The sequence below is a fragment of the Erinaceus europaeus genome, chromosome 13 (assembly GCF_950295315.1).
Source record: "Erinaceus europaeus chromosome 13, mEriEur2.1, whole genome shotgun sequence".
Lineage (NCBI taxonomy): Eukaryota > Metazoa > Chordata > Mammalia > Eulipotyphla > Erinaceidae > Erinaceus > Erinaceus europaeus.
Genome location: NC_080174.1, coordinates 38,960,186 through 38,980,451, shown reverse-complemented (window position 1 = coordinate 38,980,451; position 20,266 = coordinate 38,960,186). Strand labels below are relative to the sequence as shown.

General features: G+C 43.7%; 1 protein-coding gene across 1 annotated transcript in view; it reads right to left on the bottom strand.

Annotated features, from left to right (window-relative positions):
* Nucleotides 1-17,719, bottom strand: part of GRHL3 (grainyhead like transcription factor 3) — a 41,952-nt gene extending 24,233 nt beyond the window's left edge. The window contains exons 1-2 of the mRNA XM_016187911.2: nt 17,514-17,719; nt 2,845-3,031 (exon numbers count right to left, since the gene is read on the bottom strand). Coding sequence (XP_016043397.2) covers nt 2,845-3,031; nt 17,514-17,530 — 204 coding nt within the window. The 5' untranslated portion in view covers nt 17,531-17,719. The remainder of the gene's footprint in view (nt 1-2,844; nt 3,032-17,513) is intronic.
* Nucleotides 17,720-20,266: the final 2,547 nt, after the last annotated feature.

The window sequence follows — 20,266 nt, the reverse complement described above, 5'->3', positions numbered from 1 at the left end:
CTATTCTGTTCCCTAATTCAGCTTTCTAGTTCTTTTTCCAACTATGACACTATCTCCCCAGACAACAACCTGGGTCAATCTGCATATTAGATGTCAGGTTCAGGCAAAAACTAGTAAAGTCATGGGCCCTCTGGAATATACTTAAAATAGACCTACTAGCTTTTTCCAAAACAGAGACCCCAATATTCATCTGCAATATTCATGCCTTTATGTTCATGATTAGTCAACAATTTGTTCTGCATTATATCTTAACTCTTTTTCAGCTACCAGGTTCCAGATGCTACCATGATGCCAACCTGACTTCCTTGTGTCTTAGAGCCCTGCCTCCCCAGATCCCTGCCCCATGAGGGAAAGAAAGACAGAGTGGGAGTATGGACTGAACTGCCAATGCCCATGTTCAGTGGAGAAGCAGTTACAGAAGCTAGACCTTCCACCTTCTGCATCTCACAATGATCCTGGGTCCATACTCACAGAAGAATAAAGAATAGGGAAGCCTTCAAGGAAGGGGATTGGATATGGAGCTCTGGGGTTGGGCAATGTGTGGAAATGTACCCCTCTTATCCCATAATCTTGTCAATCTTTCCATTTTATAGATAAAAAAATAATAATAAGTAAAAAACTTTCTGTACTTCATTGTCCTTATCTGTAAAACAGAGATGATAATAATAATGTCAAGTCCAAGAATTGTTGTGAGTGCTCAGAACAGCACCCAACACATATTACAAACTATATAAGTATCTGATGATTATAATTTCACATTTTTGATTTTAAAGCATCTATGTTATTTCTCCTAAGGCTAACAAAACTAGAATTAGGTTTCTGACCCAGCCAAGTAGCTCCATTGCCTGGCATTCTCATCATACATACTCTCTGGAAGAGTATGAGGAAAGTCTCCTGGCATAATGCCTGGAACTCAGTAAGACACAGTAAGTGCTGCCTTTAGGGCTATATTTTCCAAAACCACCTTGGTAGTTTATAGCAGGACTAGGTCTCAAGTTCTCAACCTAATTCTCTTTCCAAACCATTGGACCATGTCCTTACTATCCATAGGTTACTCTGAGTCTAGTGTACTCCAGAAGTGGCTGTCACTTTCAGAGTCTGTCCCTCTGATTCAGATCCTGAGACTAGGCTCTTGATGAGAGGAGATGATACAGGACTTGATTTTATGGTGCAGCTTTAATCTCTTTATCCAGAACTAAAGCTAGAGTCTAAATCTGGACCCAGGATCCTGCTTCCCATCATATTCTTAAGTTGAAGCAACCAATTTAAATTTATTTCCCCCTGGCCCAGGTCAAGTCTTATTAAGACAGTATCTATAAGTTGTATAGCACCAAAGTAAAGGATTCTGGGGGAGGGAAGATATTCATGTCCTGGCGTGAGATAGTGGAGGAGGACTTAGGCTGGGGGTGAGAATGTTTTGCAGAAAATTGATAAATTTTACACATGTATCAATAGCTGTACTTATTATAACCCATTAATCCCTCCATGTTTTTTTTAAAGACAGTATCAGTCTTCTGAAAAAGAGGCAAGGAAGGGTAACTGCATCCTTCAAGGATGAAAATAAAAACAAAAGGTTTAATCTGGGGCCTTCTCCTATATGGAACCACATTCCTCTTTTGGCCTCTGAATTTATACCCTGGACTAGGGTAGATAAAATACTTCTTGGACCAGTAGATTTGAGGGCTTACTTATAAAGTAACTTTAAATCCTCAGGTTCAGAGCCAGTAACTTTATGATTCCCTTTCTAAAATATGGGAAAGTCTCCTGAAATAACCATCCAGTCATGGATGGTTATTAACAAAATAAAGTTTGTTATTATGTGACAATTTCAGACAGAGGGGTACAGACTGAAGTAGTGGGGTGAAAATATTCTTCAGTCTCACACATCCTCAGTGAGAATGCAGGCTGAAATCTATTAATAATGTCTGGCACAGACTTTGGAGGTGGGGGTTATATCATATATGTAATGTACTTATGATTGCTGAATGGTTCAAGCCCACACATCAGACATGGGAGAGCCTAATTACTATTAGCAGGAGCTGAGCATTCTAGAATCAAAACCAATACCCTGAAAACAAAGAACAATAAAAGACTGGCTGCCAGGCAGTATTCCAGTATTCCATATAAAGGCAGCAAGGGTAGGAGGAGTAGTGAGGTATTCCAGAGAAGGAAAGTGATATTCCAGGGGGGCTTCCAAGAAAAGGCAGGCCTTAGGGAGGGCATGAAGGAAAGGAATGGGTTCAAGAGCAGAAGATATGCCCTAGGAGATGGGGTTGGAATAGGTGGGTGGGAGGTAATTATGGGGCAAGATAATCTAAGGGACAGAGACTGAAAGAAGATGGCAGGCTGGGGTAGTGTTATCAGGCATGAGTTTGGCTAAGGTATTCATTCATTCATTCATTCAACTAGTACATAGAGCACTGTACAGAGTATGGAACAGTATGGATGTGTTGGGGATTCAGTAATAATCCTGATATGGCTCCTGCTTTCCAAGGGTTCACAGTCTTATGGGACATACGGAGATACAAATGCACAAGTAGCAAATTTCTAAGGATTGAGTCAAGGATGATGATATGGTGACTGTTGATGGTGTCTTGGAGAGACACAGAATGAGAGACCCAAGAGAACTTTCTCCTGTCTCAATGAATAAAGTTATGCTGAAGCTGAGACCCAAAGCTGAGGGTGGGGTTTAACCAGAAGGAAGGAGAGGGTGCCAGGAAGAAGAAACAAGATGTGCAAAAGGTCCAGAGAAGAGACAGAACATGGCGAGGGGCTTGAGTAGGTCATGGTAGGTCACAAGACATCAAAGCAAAGGGCACAAGGGGCCAGAGGTGGTGAACATACCATGTAGTAATCATAGAGGAAGCTCAGGGCTGCAACACTGTCATCATCCCCATTGACTCTCATCATTGCCTTTGTGGCAGCTGTCAAGGGATTTTCCAGGTAGGTCTTCCAGGCCTCATCCTCATTAGTGTAAGGAAACTTCTGGAAGTTGACTGGGTCATTCTTCAGTAGCCGCACAGACCTAAAACTGGAAAGCAAATAAGAATCAAATTTAGGGTACCCCCCAAAAGACCATGAATGGGCAACCTTAGACCAAATGTCCAGGAATTTGGGGAATAATTTTGACAACTTTAAATTGCTGCTACCACCAATCAACAGTTTGGGATAGTAGAATGTACTTGAACTTTGGAGGTAGATGTTTGGGGTGTCACCAAATGTTATCATATAGGAGCTGTAGACCTGGGGCTTCAGTCTCCTCACACACAACTAGATAACAATAATCCCAACCTTGTATGACTTCAGAGAGTATTCAGTAAAATGCTTCCATGGTAGAGGTTTATTCAAAAGGGAATCCATCTAATAAGGATGAGGAAGGACAAGGTGCAAAGAATAAAACTTACAGCATGAATTTTTTCCAAAGTTCACCTTAAGATCATGAAAGCAGGGAGTTGGGCGGTAGCACAGTAGGTTAAGCGCAGGTGGCACAAAGTGCAAGGACTGGAGTAAGGATCCCGGTTCGAGGCCCTGGCTCCTCACTTGCAGGGGAAGTCACTTCACAAGCGGTGAAGCAGGTCTGCAGGTGTCTGTCTTTTTCTTCCCCTCTCTGTCTTCCCTTCCTCTCTCCATTTCTCTGTCCTATCCAACAACGACTACATCAATAACAACAATAATAATAACTACAACAATAGAAACCACAAGGGCAATAAAAGGAAATAAATAAATACATATTAAAAATTTCATTAAAAAAATAAAAAACCTAGTGGGTGTTGTATTGTTATATGGAAAACTGGGAATTGTTATGCATGTACAAACTATTGTACTTACTGTTGAATGTAAAACATTAATTCCCCAATAAAGAAATTAAAATAAAAAAAGAAAAAAATGATTATGAAATCATGGGTCTATTATAAAATGATTATTATTATGATGATGATAAGACCCTATCTTCCTTGAGCACTAACCAAGTTTTAGGCAGATCTTAAGCACTTTTTCACAGACTCATTTAATTCTCACAACAATTCAATAAGGCAATTGTGCTATTATTATTATTGCAGGGGAACAGTCACTTTCAGGGGAAGTCACTTCACAAGTGGTGAAGCAGGTCTGCAGGTGTCTGTCTTTCTCTTCCCCTCTCTGTCTTCCCCTCCTCTCTCCACTTCTCTCTGTCCTATCCAACAACAACTACATCAATAACAACAACAATAATAACTACAACAATAGAAACAACAAGGACAATAAAAGGAAATAAATACACATTAAAAATTCATAAAAAAGAAAAAAATATTATGAAAGCGGTAGTGCAGTGGGTTTAGCACACATGGCATGAAGCACATGGGCCAGCAAAAGGATCCCAGTTCAAGCCCCTGGCTCCTCACCTGCAGGGGGATCACGTCTCAGCCGGTAAAGCAGGTCTGCAGGTGTCTATCTTTCTCTCCCCCTGCTCTCTCTGTACTACCCAACAACAAGGGCAACAAAAAATGGGAAAAAATGGCCTCCAGCAACAATGAATTTGTGGTGCAAGCACTGAGCCCCAGTGATAACCCTGGAGAAAAAAAAACAACATAAAAGCCACAGAAAGCCAGACATCATTTAAATTAGAACATATGGTGATGAATAGCGAGAATCAGGGCTAAGAAGCCAATAGACAGAACCTACTTTTAGGAAAGACAGTAGAAACAAATATTTATCTTGGAAAGCTCAAGAAATTGCTCAAATGCCAGAAACTAGAATGCAATGCTGCAAGGTACATGAAGACAGGCAGGACCTGGGCACTGTGCTGAGAACTTGGCCAGGAGCAAGATGTATGACCCATAAGAGAAGCTACATGAGATCAAAGAAAACAGATCAGGAGGAACTTTTTGGAGAAAACAAACATTTCAGTTGGCAGCATTTAACACCAGGGACTATATTACTCAGAAATGTGGTGGAAAGGGAAGAGAGATAAGGGTTTATTATAAAATGATTATCATGATGATATGGTAAGACTCTATCTTCCTTGAGCACTAACCAAGTTTTAGGCAGATCTTAAGCAGCTTTTCACAGACTCATTTAATTCTCACAACAATCCAATAAGGCAATTGTGCTATTATTATTTTTTTTCTTTCATTTTTTAAATTGCCTCCAGGGTTATCGCTAGGGCTTGATGCTGCCATTACAAATTCACCACTCCTGGCATCCATTTTCTCCTTTTTTTTTTCTCTAATTATTATAAGATATGACAGAGAGAAATTGAGAGGGGTAGAGAGGCAGAGAGGGAGAGAGAAAGATAGATACCTGTTTCACAGCTCATGAAACGAACCCCCTGCAGGTGAGGACCGGGGGCTCGAGCCTGGGTCCTTGTGCACGGTGACATGTGCATTTAACCAGGTGTGCCACCGCCTGTCCCCATTGTTCCTATTTCATAAGTGGGGAAACTGAACCTCAGAAACATTAAGGGAGTTACTGAAACTTCCAAATGATCAGTGGCCCAGAAGGGACTCAGGTACTTAAACAGGATAAGTCCATAATACAGAATAGTATTTTCAAATTTAACTACATTAAAATTACCAGTTGCTAGACTTACTAGGCTTGTTAAAACCTAGTGTTTCTGATTTAATGGGTTTGAGGTATCTGAGAATTTTCATCTTTAACATGTTCTCCAGTAATGCTGATGCTGATAATCTGAGGACTACGCTTTGAGAATCATTGGTATAGAGCATGCTCTTAATCATGAGGAAAGGCACAGAAATGGAAGTGCAGGGCAGTACTAGGTAAGAAGACATAGATAGTCAAATTGAGAAAATAAAAACTCAGAGATGAAGTGGGCACTTCAGATGTCCTGGCACCCAGGTGTCCATCTTTCTAGATGAAACTGATAGACAAGGGACAAAGGTGTAATGTCAAATGATATTTCATATTATGATCTTACAAATGAAATACATATTTAGGAATACTCTCCATTCATTGACTCTGCTACTTACAAGTACACTGCAAAATAAGGATCATTTGTTTAATTTACAAAAAAAAAAAGAAAATTGGAGAGAAGATCATGCTCAAGATCACCCAGCTGGGCCCTATTTGGGGAGTCCTGAGAGTCCCAAACAGACATGATGGGCCTAGACCTCGAATAAATCCCTCTCTCCATTGTTACTGGTCATCTCTACCAGGAACAACAAAACAGACCCCTCTGTGGACCTCCATAGGACCTTGCCCTCAACTTGGATCAACAATGGTAGAGAATGTTCCATTCTCTGAAGGGAGTCTGGACAACATACACCTGAGGAAGATGAGTCCTGATATTGGGGCAGCTTGGAACATTTCTACTTATGACCACAGAATGTGAGCTCAGATCTACAGGATGCAGAGGTCACATAGGCTCCTAAGCTGAATATGGGCCCCAGATCACATCAAATCGATGGGGTTTACAGTCAACAATATTTATACACCTTTCCCATATTTGGGAGCTATCTTCCCTGATGCAGCTTTCTGGTCCTTCTGCCAGCCATGACATCATCTTCCCAGACAATAACTTGGATCCACCTGCATATCAGATTTCAGGCTCAAAAAACAAACAAACTAGTATAGCCACAGGCCCTTTGGAATACAACTAAAATATGCCTCCTAGCTATCTACAAAACAGAGACCTTCCCCCTCCCCCCAACTCTTCATTTGCACTACTACAGCTTTTAGGTTTATGATTAATCAACAGCTTGTTTGGCTTTATATGTTAACTCTTTCAGCCACCAGGTTCCAGATGCTAGCATGATGCAGACCAGACTTCCCTGGACAACCCCACCAATGTGTCCTGGAGCTCCAAATCCCCAGAACCCCACCCCACTAAGGAAAGAGAGAGGCAGGCTGGGAGTATGGACCCACCTGTCAACGCCCATGTTCAGAGGGGAAGCAATTACAGAAGCCAGGCCTTCCACCTTCTGCATTCCACAATGATCTTGGGTATACTCCCAGAGGGATAAAGAATAGGAAAGCTATCGGGGGAGGGGATGGGATGTAGAGTTCAGGTGGTGGGAATTGTGTGGAGTTGTACCCTTCTTACCCTATGATTTTGTCAGTGTTTCCTTTTTATAAATAAATTAAAATAAAATAAAGTTTAAAAAAATCACCCAGCTGGTCCACGACACTACTAGGATTTAAACCTGGGCTTGTCTAGTAACAGTCACATAATTTGTACTAAGCTACACTTCTTTACCATAATGCAAGAAGGCAATCCTTACTGCAACAGAAAAAAATGCTTTAATAGTATAATTTCATGAATTATAGCAGACTGGTGGGTAGGCAAGAAGGACTTTCACAAATTATAGCTCAGCTCAACATTCTCAGATATAGAGTGGGAACATCTGCCAGACCACACCCAGCAGGCAGGAAGTAGCAACTTTCCCAGGGGCTTCAACCAGGGCACTGAGTTTTTCCATTCCACTCTGGCCTCCAACACACAACAGTGTTGAGTTCTGAAAGGGAGAGGGAGCTGTCATACAGGAAAGAGAAATGACAGAAACCTTCCCATTCCAGGGCTGTGGAGGGGGAGGAAACCCCAAGTTTCTGCTGCTATAAATCAAGCCCCTGGAGATGGAGAGTTGAGAAGAAACTTCCTTGGTTTGGGGTTAGAGGAATTTACTGAGCAAGCCTACTAGGGTGGCTGTCTCCACCTTCTCCCAGCTAAAGGGAACTTCTAAACTTAAGAGGCAAGAGAAACTGGAACAGGCTCAGTAGATGCCCATTCTCTAGGCCAATTGGGACACACAGTTGTCCAGTCCTTAGCACTATTCCTGATGTGTAAATTGAACCTAATAAAAGATCATACTAAGGGGCCAGGCAGTGGTGCACCTGGTTAAGTGCACATATTATGGTGTACAAGAACCCGAGTCCAAGCCCCTGGTCTCCATCTATAGTGGGGAAGCTTCACGAGATGTGAAGGAGGACTGTAGGCATCTCTCCACATCTCTTCTCAATTCCTCTGTCTCTAGCCAATAATAAATAAATTAAAATGTTTTTAAAAGGGGGCTGAGTGGTAGCACACCAGGTTAAGTGCACACACAGTGCTAAGTGCAAGGATCCTAGTTTGTACCCCTGGTTCCTCACCTGCAGGGGGATCTCTTTGCAAACAATGAAGCAGGTCTGCAGCTGTCTGTCTATCCCTTCTCTGTCTTTCCTTCCTCTCTCAATTTTTCTCTATCCATCAGTTTCTTTCCTATCCAACAACACCAACAGCAGCAACAACAATAACAAAAACAGCAACAACAATGGGAAAAAGATGGCCACCAGGAGCAGTGGATTCGTAGTGCAGGCACCGAGCTCCAGCAATAACCCTGGAGACAAATATATATATTAAAAAAAAAAAAAAAAGAACAGCAAATACAGTTAAGAGGATTGAGAGCACTGCCACCTGAAACATGCTTAGAAGTTCTCGAGAACTTGTTTGGAGGTTCTGGAAGGGGAGTGCAGCTACTCGTATACCCTTAACCAAAGACCGGTCCATCTCTATTGGGGAAGGCCATCTTCTTTGAGCATGTTGCTTCGGGGGGACACACAAGGAGCAATGAGGGGGGAAGAGGACACCCACCTAGCCAACCAGATCATCCGAATCAACCCTGGTGATGAATGGGGTGACAGATGTCACAGCCAGATTGTCCTCATATACAACAGGTTCTTAATATATGTGAACCATTATTGCGCTCTAGACTCAGTTTACAGCCAGGCACTGAGGGACTGCAAAGTGATATAAGAAATGATCACTCTGCAAGTTAGTAGCAGATCTGGGTCTAGATCCTCAACTTGCTAACTTTGATGGAAAGACTATTAATAGTTTTGATACGCTTTCCATTATCTAAACTTATAAAAATTAAATTTTATGGGCTGGGGAATCAACTCAGAGTCAGAGCCCAGGCTGTGCATGTATGCAGTCAAGAGCTTGATCCTTGTCATTGCATGTGACAAAGCAGGGCTCTGCTTTCTTTCTCTTCAATCTCTCTCTCCCCTCCCACGAGGTCTCAAATAATTTTTAGTTAAAATGTAAATTTCCAAAGACAATGATTTGGGAGGTGAGAGGGTGTGAATACAGAACTTTGGTGGTGGGCATGGTGTGAAACTATACAATGTAATTTTACAATCTTGTAACCTACTGTTGATCACAAATTTTACAAATGGGGTGGGGGGGGGAGGAAAGACAATTTAAGGTCACATCAGAACCAAAAGAATACATGAGTAAGTGTCTGCTGTTCACCTGAGAGGCTTTTTTGGCCATAAGAGTCTTCAGCCCATCCTGTTGGAATTCCATAGTCTGATTTCTTGACATACCACTGTTAGCATACTTTAAAGCATTAACCATACACAGGTACTGTGCCAAATGTTTTCCTATGCCATTTCATCTACTACATACAATAGCCAAGAGATTGGTATTAGGGCAACTGAGTCAAACAGTGAAATTACTTGCTCTAGGTCACCAACTATGGGGCTTCTACTGGTAATGAGCTGCTCCCATGTGGCACTTGGGCAGGAACCCAAGACTCACACCTGGTGAGGTGTGTGCTCCACAGGGTAAGCTACCTCCAATGTCCCTGGGCAGAATTCTTGACATCAGATTTCCACCAGAGCATAGCACAGAACCTATAGGATGAAGTAGGTCCAAGTACCATAGCCTGACAGACCCAGGTAACTGTGTGTCCTTGAGTAGGGCATTTAGCCCCCCCCCCCAAGTGTATTTCCTCATCTGTTAGATGGATGTATTGGTGTATTCTGTGTGCCAGTCAGGGACTCTTCTTGGGAATCAGCTAAGAACAAGAAAGATAAGGCACTGCTCCCATGGAACTTGTAGTCTAATTGAGGAAGACATATCATAAATAAGTAGGTGAGTTAATTTTAGTTAGTGATAAGTACTGTGGAGAAAATTAGAACAGTCATGTGATGGAGTCACCAGGGCTGTCTACTTTAGTGTGGGGCTAATATCAAGGGTTGTTAGGAGAATTAAATGCATTAACTTAAGAAATGTGCTTAGCCTAGAGCCTGCCAGAGAATAATCACTCAGTAAATAATAACCATCATCACCCTTACGATGGCATCATCCTAGAACCCCTGAATGAGAGTAAAGGGGAGACTCTACCTGAGGTTTGTAAATTAACACCTTCCCCAAGACTCCTGTGAACCAGATTCTGTGTCAAAAACAAAAAAGAGAGTATAATAACCACTTGCCTTGACTTTCACATTCATTATCTTATGGAGTCTTCCAACATACATGATAAGTTGTTACCTCTACAGATGAGGAAATAGACAACAGTGATGTTAGGTGATTTACTTTGGGGGCGCTAGGGGATAGCTATTGAGTTCAGAACTCATCCCATGACTAGTCACTTTTCTACCAAATCCATTCTTTTCCATGAAAGAATGTATAAATAAGAAAAATAGAAAGGTAAAAAATAAATTAACAAAAATATTTTTTAAAAAAACCACAATTTGGGTGCACCCATTCATTTACCCATTCATCACCAGCATTTTGACAATACCAGGTAGCTATTATGAGCCAGGCTTTGTCCTAGGTAAATGAGAAAAGAGCATTACCCTTGTTGTCACAGATTGTATGTTAGTGGTAAAAAGAATGATATAGATAAATAAACACACACACACAGAGAGAGAGAGAGAGAGAGAGGTTAAGCTGTGAAGAAGCAGGAATTCTGACTCCTCTGAACTCTGAGGAGTGACTGGTTAAGAAGGGTAGGAAAAGCTAGAATGGAGATGGGTATGGAAGATTTGGGACCTTCCACATATAAGAAAAGTCAAGATCAAAGTCATATGCCTAAGACAGCTCTCAGAGTTTGCTTACTGTGTGTCAGGTGTGAGCAAGTTTTTTGGTTTGTTTTGATTTTTGCATACATTGCTTTCATTCAAGGAAGCCCAGCCCACTGAGAAGGAAATTCAAGTCCAAGATTTGATAATCCCTCACATTTGCATAGTGTGTTATATTTTTCAACATGCTTCTCATCATTCATCATCATCTCTAATACCACGACGCCTCTGTAAGGTAGGGAAGAGAGGTCTGACTCTCCCTATTTGACAGCAGGAAAAACTAAGCCACAGAAAGGGCTACTGGCTTACCTATGCAACTGTTATCTTATCATATCAAGGCTAAGACAGATGTCTTTGACTTTTAACATCAAAAACCTTTCCAAGATCGTCTCTTAGAGGTTCCCTGGCCTGATTCCTCCTCTACTTGGGAGAGAGTTGGATTCAAGAACAAGGGAGAGAGGAGGTTCAGAGGCCTCTTGTCCCTAGCCTGTGGGGATGTGCAAACTATCTAGGCAGGGACTGTATCATAGGTGGGGCCTTTCCTCAGCAAGTTCCCTCTGAGGCCATAGCACAATAGGGGTGTGGTACCAGCTGCTCTATGCCCAGTCAGACAATTAAGCTCCTGACTCCAACATGCATCATTCTGGACACCAGGATGGAGTAAGCCTAGAGTGGTGAAGTGGGGTTTCATTCCAGCAAATTCTTTTGAACTCTAAGTATTCAGTTTCCTGACTGAGACAATTAAAGCTCCCAATAGGATTAAGACACTTTTAAGTATCTCAGCTACTTATTGAGCTCCTCTGGACTGATTTCCTTCTGTTAAAATCCTAGTAATTTGGGTGCAAAGAAACCTTTAAAATCTAGTCTCTGAGAGAAGTGACTTGCCTAAGGACTTAGCATATAGTAGGATTGGGACACAAGCCTCCTAGCTTCCTACCTAGCACTTAGTTCAAGCACTGTCCTATCTCAAAGGTACCTCAACAGCCTAGTGATAAAAAAAGAACTCTTACTCAATTTTGCAGAAGGTAGAAGAAAAGTCACCACTACGATCACCTTAGCCTGTCAATGGAGGTGCTTGGCACATGACAGATACTATAAATTGGGCCCCACTGCCCTCAGGCTCGAGGAGGAAGAGTTCCAGGGGCTGCCTGAGTTGGGTGTTGACATTCAGATAGATACACCCAAAGACTTGCCAAACCCTGTTGTGAGCCACCCAGCCTCATCAGCAGTGATCAATCACACTCACTAATTACCCAAAGGGAGGCTCTGCCACAACTACTCATGGAGGAATCATTTTTCAGTCAGCCTCATGCAAGGTGTTCCCTGAGCATGACAGAAGTGCTCCAGGGTTCTTGTGCTTACCAGTGACCTATCTGGTTTTCTGGATACCTACATTGTGAAATGTGCCTTGTCACATGGAGGGGGGCTCACCTGGGAACCTCAATAGGAAAATGGTAAAATCTAAAGTATGGCTCTGTGGTAACTCTAGTTTGCATGAGGTGGTATGTAATCATAATTATGGGTGGACCCCAGAACTATGCAGTCTCAGGTTCCCAGTTTCAGCTGTGCTACTTGCTAGCTATTGTGTCACAGTTTTCTTTTTATTTTTATTTTTTAACCTTTAAAAAAATTTTTTTTATTACTGGGTAGACACAGAGAGAAGTTGAGAGAGGAGGGGGAGACAGAGAGGGGGAGAGACAGAGAGACACCTGCAGCCCTGCTTCACCACTTGTGAAGCTTTCCCATGGGGACCAGGGACTTGAACCTGAGTCCTTGTGCACTGTAATGTGAGCACTTAACCAGGTGTGCCACCGCCTGGCCCATGTGTCACAGTTGTCTATTCTGTTAAATGGAGGAGTTTAGCATCACAGAGCTATTCTGATAACTACTGCTGACTGAGGGTTTACCAAGGTATTGGTCCAACAAATTCTAGACATTATCTTATTTAATATTTGTGACAACATTGTGATGTATTACTGCTGGAAAAAGCAAGAAGATGGTCCAGGAGGTGGCACAGTGGATAAAGCACTGAAGATTCTCAAGCATGAGATCCTGAGTTCAATCCCCGGCAGCACGTGTACCAGAGTGATGTCTGCTTCTTTCTCTTTCTCCTCCTATCTTTCTCATTAACTAATAAATAAAGTATTAAAAAAAGAAAAAGCAAGAAGATAATGCAGGTTAAATGATCAGCACATGCTGGCAAATAATAACATGAAATATTATTATTACTACTAGTATTTACCTACAAGACAACTCACAGCCTCAATTTCTCCCACCTAGCAGGAGACCTGATACTTGGAGATTACCAGATAAGAGGGAACACTCTGCCTGCCTCCTCACCTGGATCCTGGTGGGCAAGCTGAGGGCAGACTCCAACCAAAGCTTTTACTTACATGTAAATTAATTAAGGGTCATTTTCTAATTATACCAGAAACTCATTTTCTCCCCTTTGAAAAATTCCTCTATGGCAATTTTTCTTTTATATCCTCCTCTTGGCTTCCATTTCTCCCCCCCCCCCCCACCTCTACTCTCCTGCCACTCATTTGGAGCAGAAAAGAGAAAAAATATTGAAATCTACTTTTAAATCTAGAGTTATGTAGCCTTTCACTTATCCATACACAACAAATATTCACTGAGGGCTACTTTACTATATTGGATACTGGCACACAAAAGTTAATGCCATGTTGTTTCTGCCATCAAAAGTTCCCAGTTATTGCTGACCTCTAAGGAAGGTCCAATCCAACAATACCAAATGTGGGTCAAATAACTTTTCTTTGGGACTTTCACTAGGTCAGCTGCTCTGAACGTTTTGTGCAGCAAAAGGAGTAGATGGGAACAGCAAGCAAGGATTACTTGCTTCATCTTACAAATGAGAAAGCTAAATTTCAGTGAAGAGAAGGAAGACACAGGTTGAGGATCCTACTATACTATTAGATAGTTAAGCCCTGTGCCTTTTTATACTCACATATGCCCTGTGAGGTGGGTGTTTATTATCACCGTTCTTACCCATGCAGAAAGTACCACTTAAGAGAAATCAAGGAGCTCACCCAAAAGCCACCGGATCTGTGATCTGCATGTGACAGAGCTGGGCTCAAATACAGGTGTAACCCAGCAGCAAAGCTCTTGGTCTGCTGACTCAGCAACTACACTACAAGCCAACAACGGTGGAGCTTAGAACCTCCTGTTTCTCAAAAACTCTGCCAGACCCTTTAGACCAATGGTTTTTAAACTTGGGAGAATAACCTGGAGGGCGTGCTAAAACACATATTGCTGAGTTCCACCCCCATAGCTTCTGATTCAGTAGCTCTCGGGTGGGGCTTAAAATGTGCATTTCTAACAAGTTCCCAGGTGACGACGACGATGATGATGATCAGGGACTACGCATTGAGGTCATTATTTTTAGGTGAACCAATAATTATTTTTGAAATATAATGACCAAGCTTTCACCTGCTCCCCATTTACCAAGTAATATAGATTTGTAAAATGCAACACGTAAAATACAGGAAAATAGCCATAACAAGATGTCCAGCATTCTTCCACTCTGGGGTAATCGCTGTCAAAAGTCTGGCATACCTTTTTCTTTAAGAAAAAATACTCTGCCACTAGGAAACAGTGGAACTTTTTGTGATCCTTCAGTTAGGCTCCAGTTCAAACGCTACTAAGATGCTGGTCTTCCCTGAGATCTTGAGCAAACCTCAGTCACCTTTGCAACACTGCACGGACATACTCAACCTTGCTTGGACTGACCCGGAGGGCTAAAGGAGCGAGCGAATTTATCAAGCACCGAGTCTGCGGTGGCATGGGCGCTAACAAATGCCGGGCTGTGTGTGTGTTTCAGTGCAGGAAGAGCTTCCAGAGAGCTCTGCCCTCCCCGCCTTCTCCTCCGCGTGGCCCAGCAGAGTGCGGGGCTCCCGGCTCCAGCTGGGCGAGGCCGCCGCCGCAGCCGTTAGTGCCGTCTCGGCCTCTCGGCCCCGTCCGCCTGTTTTACCGCCCCAGCTTAATGAGGGCTTTTAACTTTTCATTCACCAGCAGCGAAGCTCCGACTTTTAATAACACACTTTGTGCACGACAAAAATTTGCTTCTGGCAATCATGGTTTCGACCACAAAACCACAGCGGGGAGGCGTTCCTGGTTAACTCTTTCAGCGCTCCAGGCAGTCTGGAGCCCCGCGCTCCGGGAGACCAGATGGCAGCGCAGGCCCCGGGCCGCCTTGTCTCTGGCCCCCCTCCCAGGCCCCGGGGGAGGTGGATTCCAGACGGCGGGTGGGAACGCACATTGCGGGCCGAGTCGGGCTGGCGAGCTTTACTTCCTCCCCTGCTCCTCCACTGGCTAGACCTACCAAGCGGCCCCCACTTAACTTCCATAAACCCTCTATTCCTCCGGGAAGGAAGACCGTCGAGCAGGCCGAGGACACCCAGCCGTCAGCCTGCCCGACGGCAATCAGGCAGCACGCCGGCGCCAGCTGTTTTCCCGTGAGAGGAGGGCATCAACTAGAGACTTCCGGCGTCCCCCGCGGCCCCATGATGCCTTGCGAGCCGCCAAAGCCGGGGCTGTTCTAGGCCTCGGGCAGGAGGCTAGGACGTCTGACTGAGGCCTGCAGGCTGGCGGACGCTTCCAGCCAGGCGCTGGGCCCGACCACATGAAAGGTGCAAGCGTCAGCCGCCTGGAGCTGGGTTCTAACTACACTGACTGGCCCTCTATGCTACTCGGAGCGCCGCCCCCAAGCCGAGTAGTCGTAGCCCGCTGGTGTTTATGGAGCTCCTGTTCCACATCCGGTGGCTACACACCGGAGCTCAGTGTGTGCTTGTCAGGTAGGTGTGTGTACCCTCACTCGGCAGGTGAGGGAGTTGAGGGACAGGGCGAAGACAGATTTCGCCAGGATCTTCAAGTTGCAAGGTGGCAGAATTCAGTCATGCACAAGCCCAGCTTTTCAGACAGCTGGCAAGACTTGGCCATACTGTAAGGACTCACAGTGGAACTTGAACCAGTCCTAGTAACTCAGCATATTTTAAGGGAAATCTGCTGCTGTAAACTCGAAGGCCCTCCCCCACCTGCCCCTACTCCCACTTTATCTGTTAGGGCAGTTAAGCCCCCAGGCACTGAGGCTCTGTCATTGTAATTTCAAAAGGAGACAATTACTTGGTCGCTATAGGGCCCCCTCACTTCCACTCTCAGCAGATATGACTTCAAACCCAAGTCATTAAAGTGGAGAAAAGCAGGAAACCTTTCCACTTAGGACAGTTAACCCCTAAGGGGCGCCAATGAATAGAGTCAAGCCTGCAGCATCTGCAGTTTCAACTTACAGATCCCAGTGGGAGAGGTTTTCTTTTCATTTTGTTTTCAAAGTATGTAAAAGAAATTGAAAACAAGAGGTTCAGAAATGCTCATTGACCACTTTCTGTAGGAAGTAACTGGTATTATTTGTATACGCTTTACCAAGCTTTAAGTCACTTTTCTCCATCAATTAGATGGGTATTGCTGACCACAATTTACAGACAAGGAGACTCAGTGAAATGACTGGCTTTAGTACCCCTGCTATTATACTAGTTGTGGTCCAGTTGTCAACACATTGCCAACCTCAGGAAATTCATTCAGGCGAAACCTGATGCCTGATAATCCCAGGTGCCTGATAATCACCGAAGTGCTAGCTAGTATGGGACCCTTTTGCACTCAGAACCCACAACTGCTGTGCGTTCAGGTCCAAGTTCCTAAAATAGTCTATGGAGTAGAAACTAGAAAACAAGACCGTTTAACATTTGTCTCTGTCTATGAGAAGGCTGGCAAGAAGAGGAGAGTCTGGGCTTCTTTAGAAACCGGCTTCCATCACCTCCGTAAACTCAGTCAGAAGCAGCCCAGAATTCCTAATCAGGAGGTCCATGGTGAAAGTAAGCACACTGGGAATCCTAAACCCAGATGTACATGTGGTCAGGAAGGCACCTACATCCTGTCAGGCAGTAGAGGTGACCTAACTGTAAACCACATCTCGAGGACCTCAGCCTTTGAATTGTCCCTGAGTAAAATCAACCACATTTTGCTGAATACATTTTCAAACAGTTGACTTTGTAGCCTTTGTCATAACTTAACTTTTCCAGAATTATATAGAGCATTCTTGTACCCATTTCCTACCTAAGAAAATGAAACTCACACTGAATGACTTGTCCAAAATCACACACAGCCTATAAAAAACAGAGTTGGATTTAACCTAGGTCAAGCTGACTACAGAGTGCTTGTGTTTACAGCCACCACACTGTAGCCTTCCTACTTGAAATTGTTTTCTAGTCGTATAAACAAGCCTTTTTTTTTTTTTTTTTTTTTTTTTGGATAGAGAAACCTAAGACACTTCTTAGAACCACTTCAGAAAAGTTCCTTTTGGCAAGAAGATAGAAAGCCTAGATGGGTTAGGAACTCTTGATTTCTAAAGCCCCTTCAAAGTATCAGAAAGGGGTGTCTAAAGCCTTCATAGTTTCAGTCCCATGGCTCGAAACTGCTCTGCAGGCAAAGAGACAACACCAAAAAAAAAAAAAAAAAAAAAAAAAGATTTTCCCAGGGAAACACTCAGCTCTAGCTTGAAACAGGGCTTGCCTTAACATGCCAAAGCAAGACCGTCAGCCCATTCATTTACCCTTACAAATTGCTCTATGAATCCTGGCGCCGGCCTCCCTGCTCTGCCCCCTTCTCGAAACCCCATCCAGCCTCCACGCTCAGAGAGCATAAGGCATCCACCAGTGTTTACTTACTCAAGTTCATTCGACATCTTCCTGCTTCCAAGTTCCAAAGATCCCTACAGAGGCTCTGCTGACCTGCTCGTCTCTAATTCTTGCCTGACACAGACATTCCCTGCCCAGGGAAGTGTTTGATTTATGTTGAGGTTTGAGGTAGGGATTTTGCTGACAGGTAGGTTCCTGGCAGCTCTAGTGCTGATTGGCTGTGGGTACAGGTGTCGGAGACAGCAGGTATACCTCAACAGGTGCAGCTGTTAACTCTTGGCCCGCCAAGGTGGGGGTGGAGCCACAGGGGGCCGGCTGGGTGGAACTGGCCAATTCCTTTGGTGAGGGGGTGGGGGGTGGAGATGAGGGAGGAGAGAAGGAGAAAAAAAAAAAGTTGGAAAGAAGATAGAGGAAAAGTACAGGGACAAACAGATACTTGGCTAAAGGAAATCTCAATTCCTGTTTCTGGTTAGTATCCTAGATACCCAGAGACACCCCTCCCTCCCTTCATCTTCTACTCACTTTAAACACTTCATAGCTACTGAGGAATTCTCAAAAATGAGAATAAGTCTTCAGGAGTCGCTGCATTGTTTTTTCAGTCCCACCCCCCCCCAAGATAACACCTTATTTATGACTTATCTTTTATGGTTATTCAAGTGAATTCTTGCTCACAGTACCCCACTGTGGTAACTATTTTCATCCTCCCCCTATGTCCCCAATATACACAGCTTATAAAGGAGGATGTGGGAATCAGAGAGGTAAAATGACTTACTCAAGAACATAAGCTAGTGAGTACCGACAGTCTACATCTGAATTTTTCAGTCATCTCACACCAAGTCTGACTGTCTCTTGAGCTGAAACCAATGGCCTCAATTCAACAGACATTCACTTTTGCATACCAAGACCTCCCTACTCTAGGTTATGGGGAGACAGGCCAAAAAGGCAGGGTCACTGCTTTATAGAGGTGTTTGTAATCTAGGGTGTGTGTATGTGTGTTGGTGGCACACACAGGGTGGGAGTGGTAGGAAGCAATCTTTTATTTGATGTGATACAGATCTGAATGAGATGTAAGCAAGCCACATACCACTTGGCAACACAGAAAAAATGGAAAATTTGAAGCCAGCCACGTCCAAAGCCTTAACTAGCTGATAAGCTGGGCACTTCACAAACTGTAGCAAGTACTTTGTTGGTCATTGGAAGCACAGGAGAAATCATCTGCCTGTTAGACTAAATAGTTGTGGAGTAATTGAGTTGTCTTTATGAAGTACAAAGTTGGAGAATGTTAAAACTTTTTTTTTTAGCTTCCACCATGATTAATTTGAAATTAAATTTAATCTGAGCTAAAGATCTTGGTATCTTCTCTGCTCTGTTCTCTTTCTACCCAGCCCCTGCTCATGAGACAGTTTCTTTGCTCTGTCTTCTTGGGAACTTCACACTGTGCACTCCTTTCTCGCTTAGGGAGAGGCGAGGTTTCAGCTACTCCTGCCAATTTGATGGAAGTTTTCAAGGTAAGCTCACATTCCAAAGGACTCTTCTTGGAGTACAGTGTGCCTATGGAGAAGGAGTATTGTGTTTGAGAACAATCAGAGGGTGGTTTCTTTTTAAAGGTGGTATTGGGATCAACCTGGAGCACCCTGGCAAATAATAGCATTTATTCAAATAGTACTTATTTAATAGAGCTACCACCTCAGAGCACATCTCCAACCATTCTAGTTATAGTAGGTATTCAGTTGCTGCGCCATGCCACTTTTAGTTCTTTGTGAAGGCCTTAGGACTTTTTGATATTTCTCTGACTGTTTATTGTGTATCCATCCTTCCTCTGGAATGTGAATTCACACCGGTACCTATAATAGTGTCTAGCACACAGTAAATGCCTGCTATGCCATGTGTATCAGGCATTGTGCAAAGCTTTTACCTTCATTATCTCATTTAATCCTCACAATAACTCATGAGATAGGTGCTTTTATTATCCTGTTTTATAGATAAGGAAACTGAGGTATGAAATGACTGAGTAAGCTACTCAGACTGTGGGACCTAGAAGTAGCAGAGCTAGAGCTGGAGTTTTCATCAGACAGCAGAGCTTGTATGCCCAACCACTTCACAGAGATTATTTGTTGCCAGGAGGGCCATTTGGTGCCAACTGCAAACTTGCTGCAGCCCAAAGGGTGGCACACTTCTCTCTACCAATTTGCCTACCTCCTGGATGGCTGAGGAGTTTCTGTAAGCTATGTTGCAATTCTGGGTAAAGAGCTGTAGGGGTGACTCACGCTGGCTGGGCTCAGGTGGAGGCTGTGATTCCAGGTGGCTTGTCTGTGCTCGCTGGGGTTTTTTAAATGGGCCTTCTCCCTCTGCCTCTGAATCTTGCCTCTTTAATTGCCTTCACCCTTCTGCAGAATGAACAGACACCCAAACCATGCAGCGGATTTTTTTTTTTTATTGGATAGAGACAGAGAGAAATTGAGAGAGAAGGGGGAGATAGAGAGGAAGAGAGACAGAGAGACACCTGTAGACCTGCTTCACTGCCTGTGAAGCAGGGGTGCAGGTGGGGAGCCATGGGCTTGAACCCTTGTGCTTTGCGCCTTGTGCACTTAACCCGCTGTGCTACTGCCCAACTCCTGCAGCAGAGAGTTTTATTGTCCCCGTAGAGAGGAAGCCTCCATAAGATGCCCTGGATGGGATGGAAGGACATAAGGACCGTAATCAGTTTCCAAAGTTAATAGACCTCTCCAGCAAAGCTCTGCTTCCCAGTTAGGAGGCATGAGCTATTTCATTGAATGACTCAG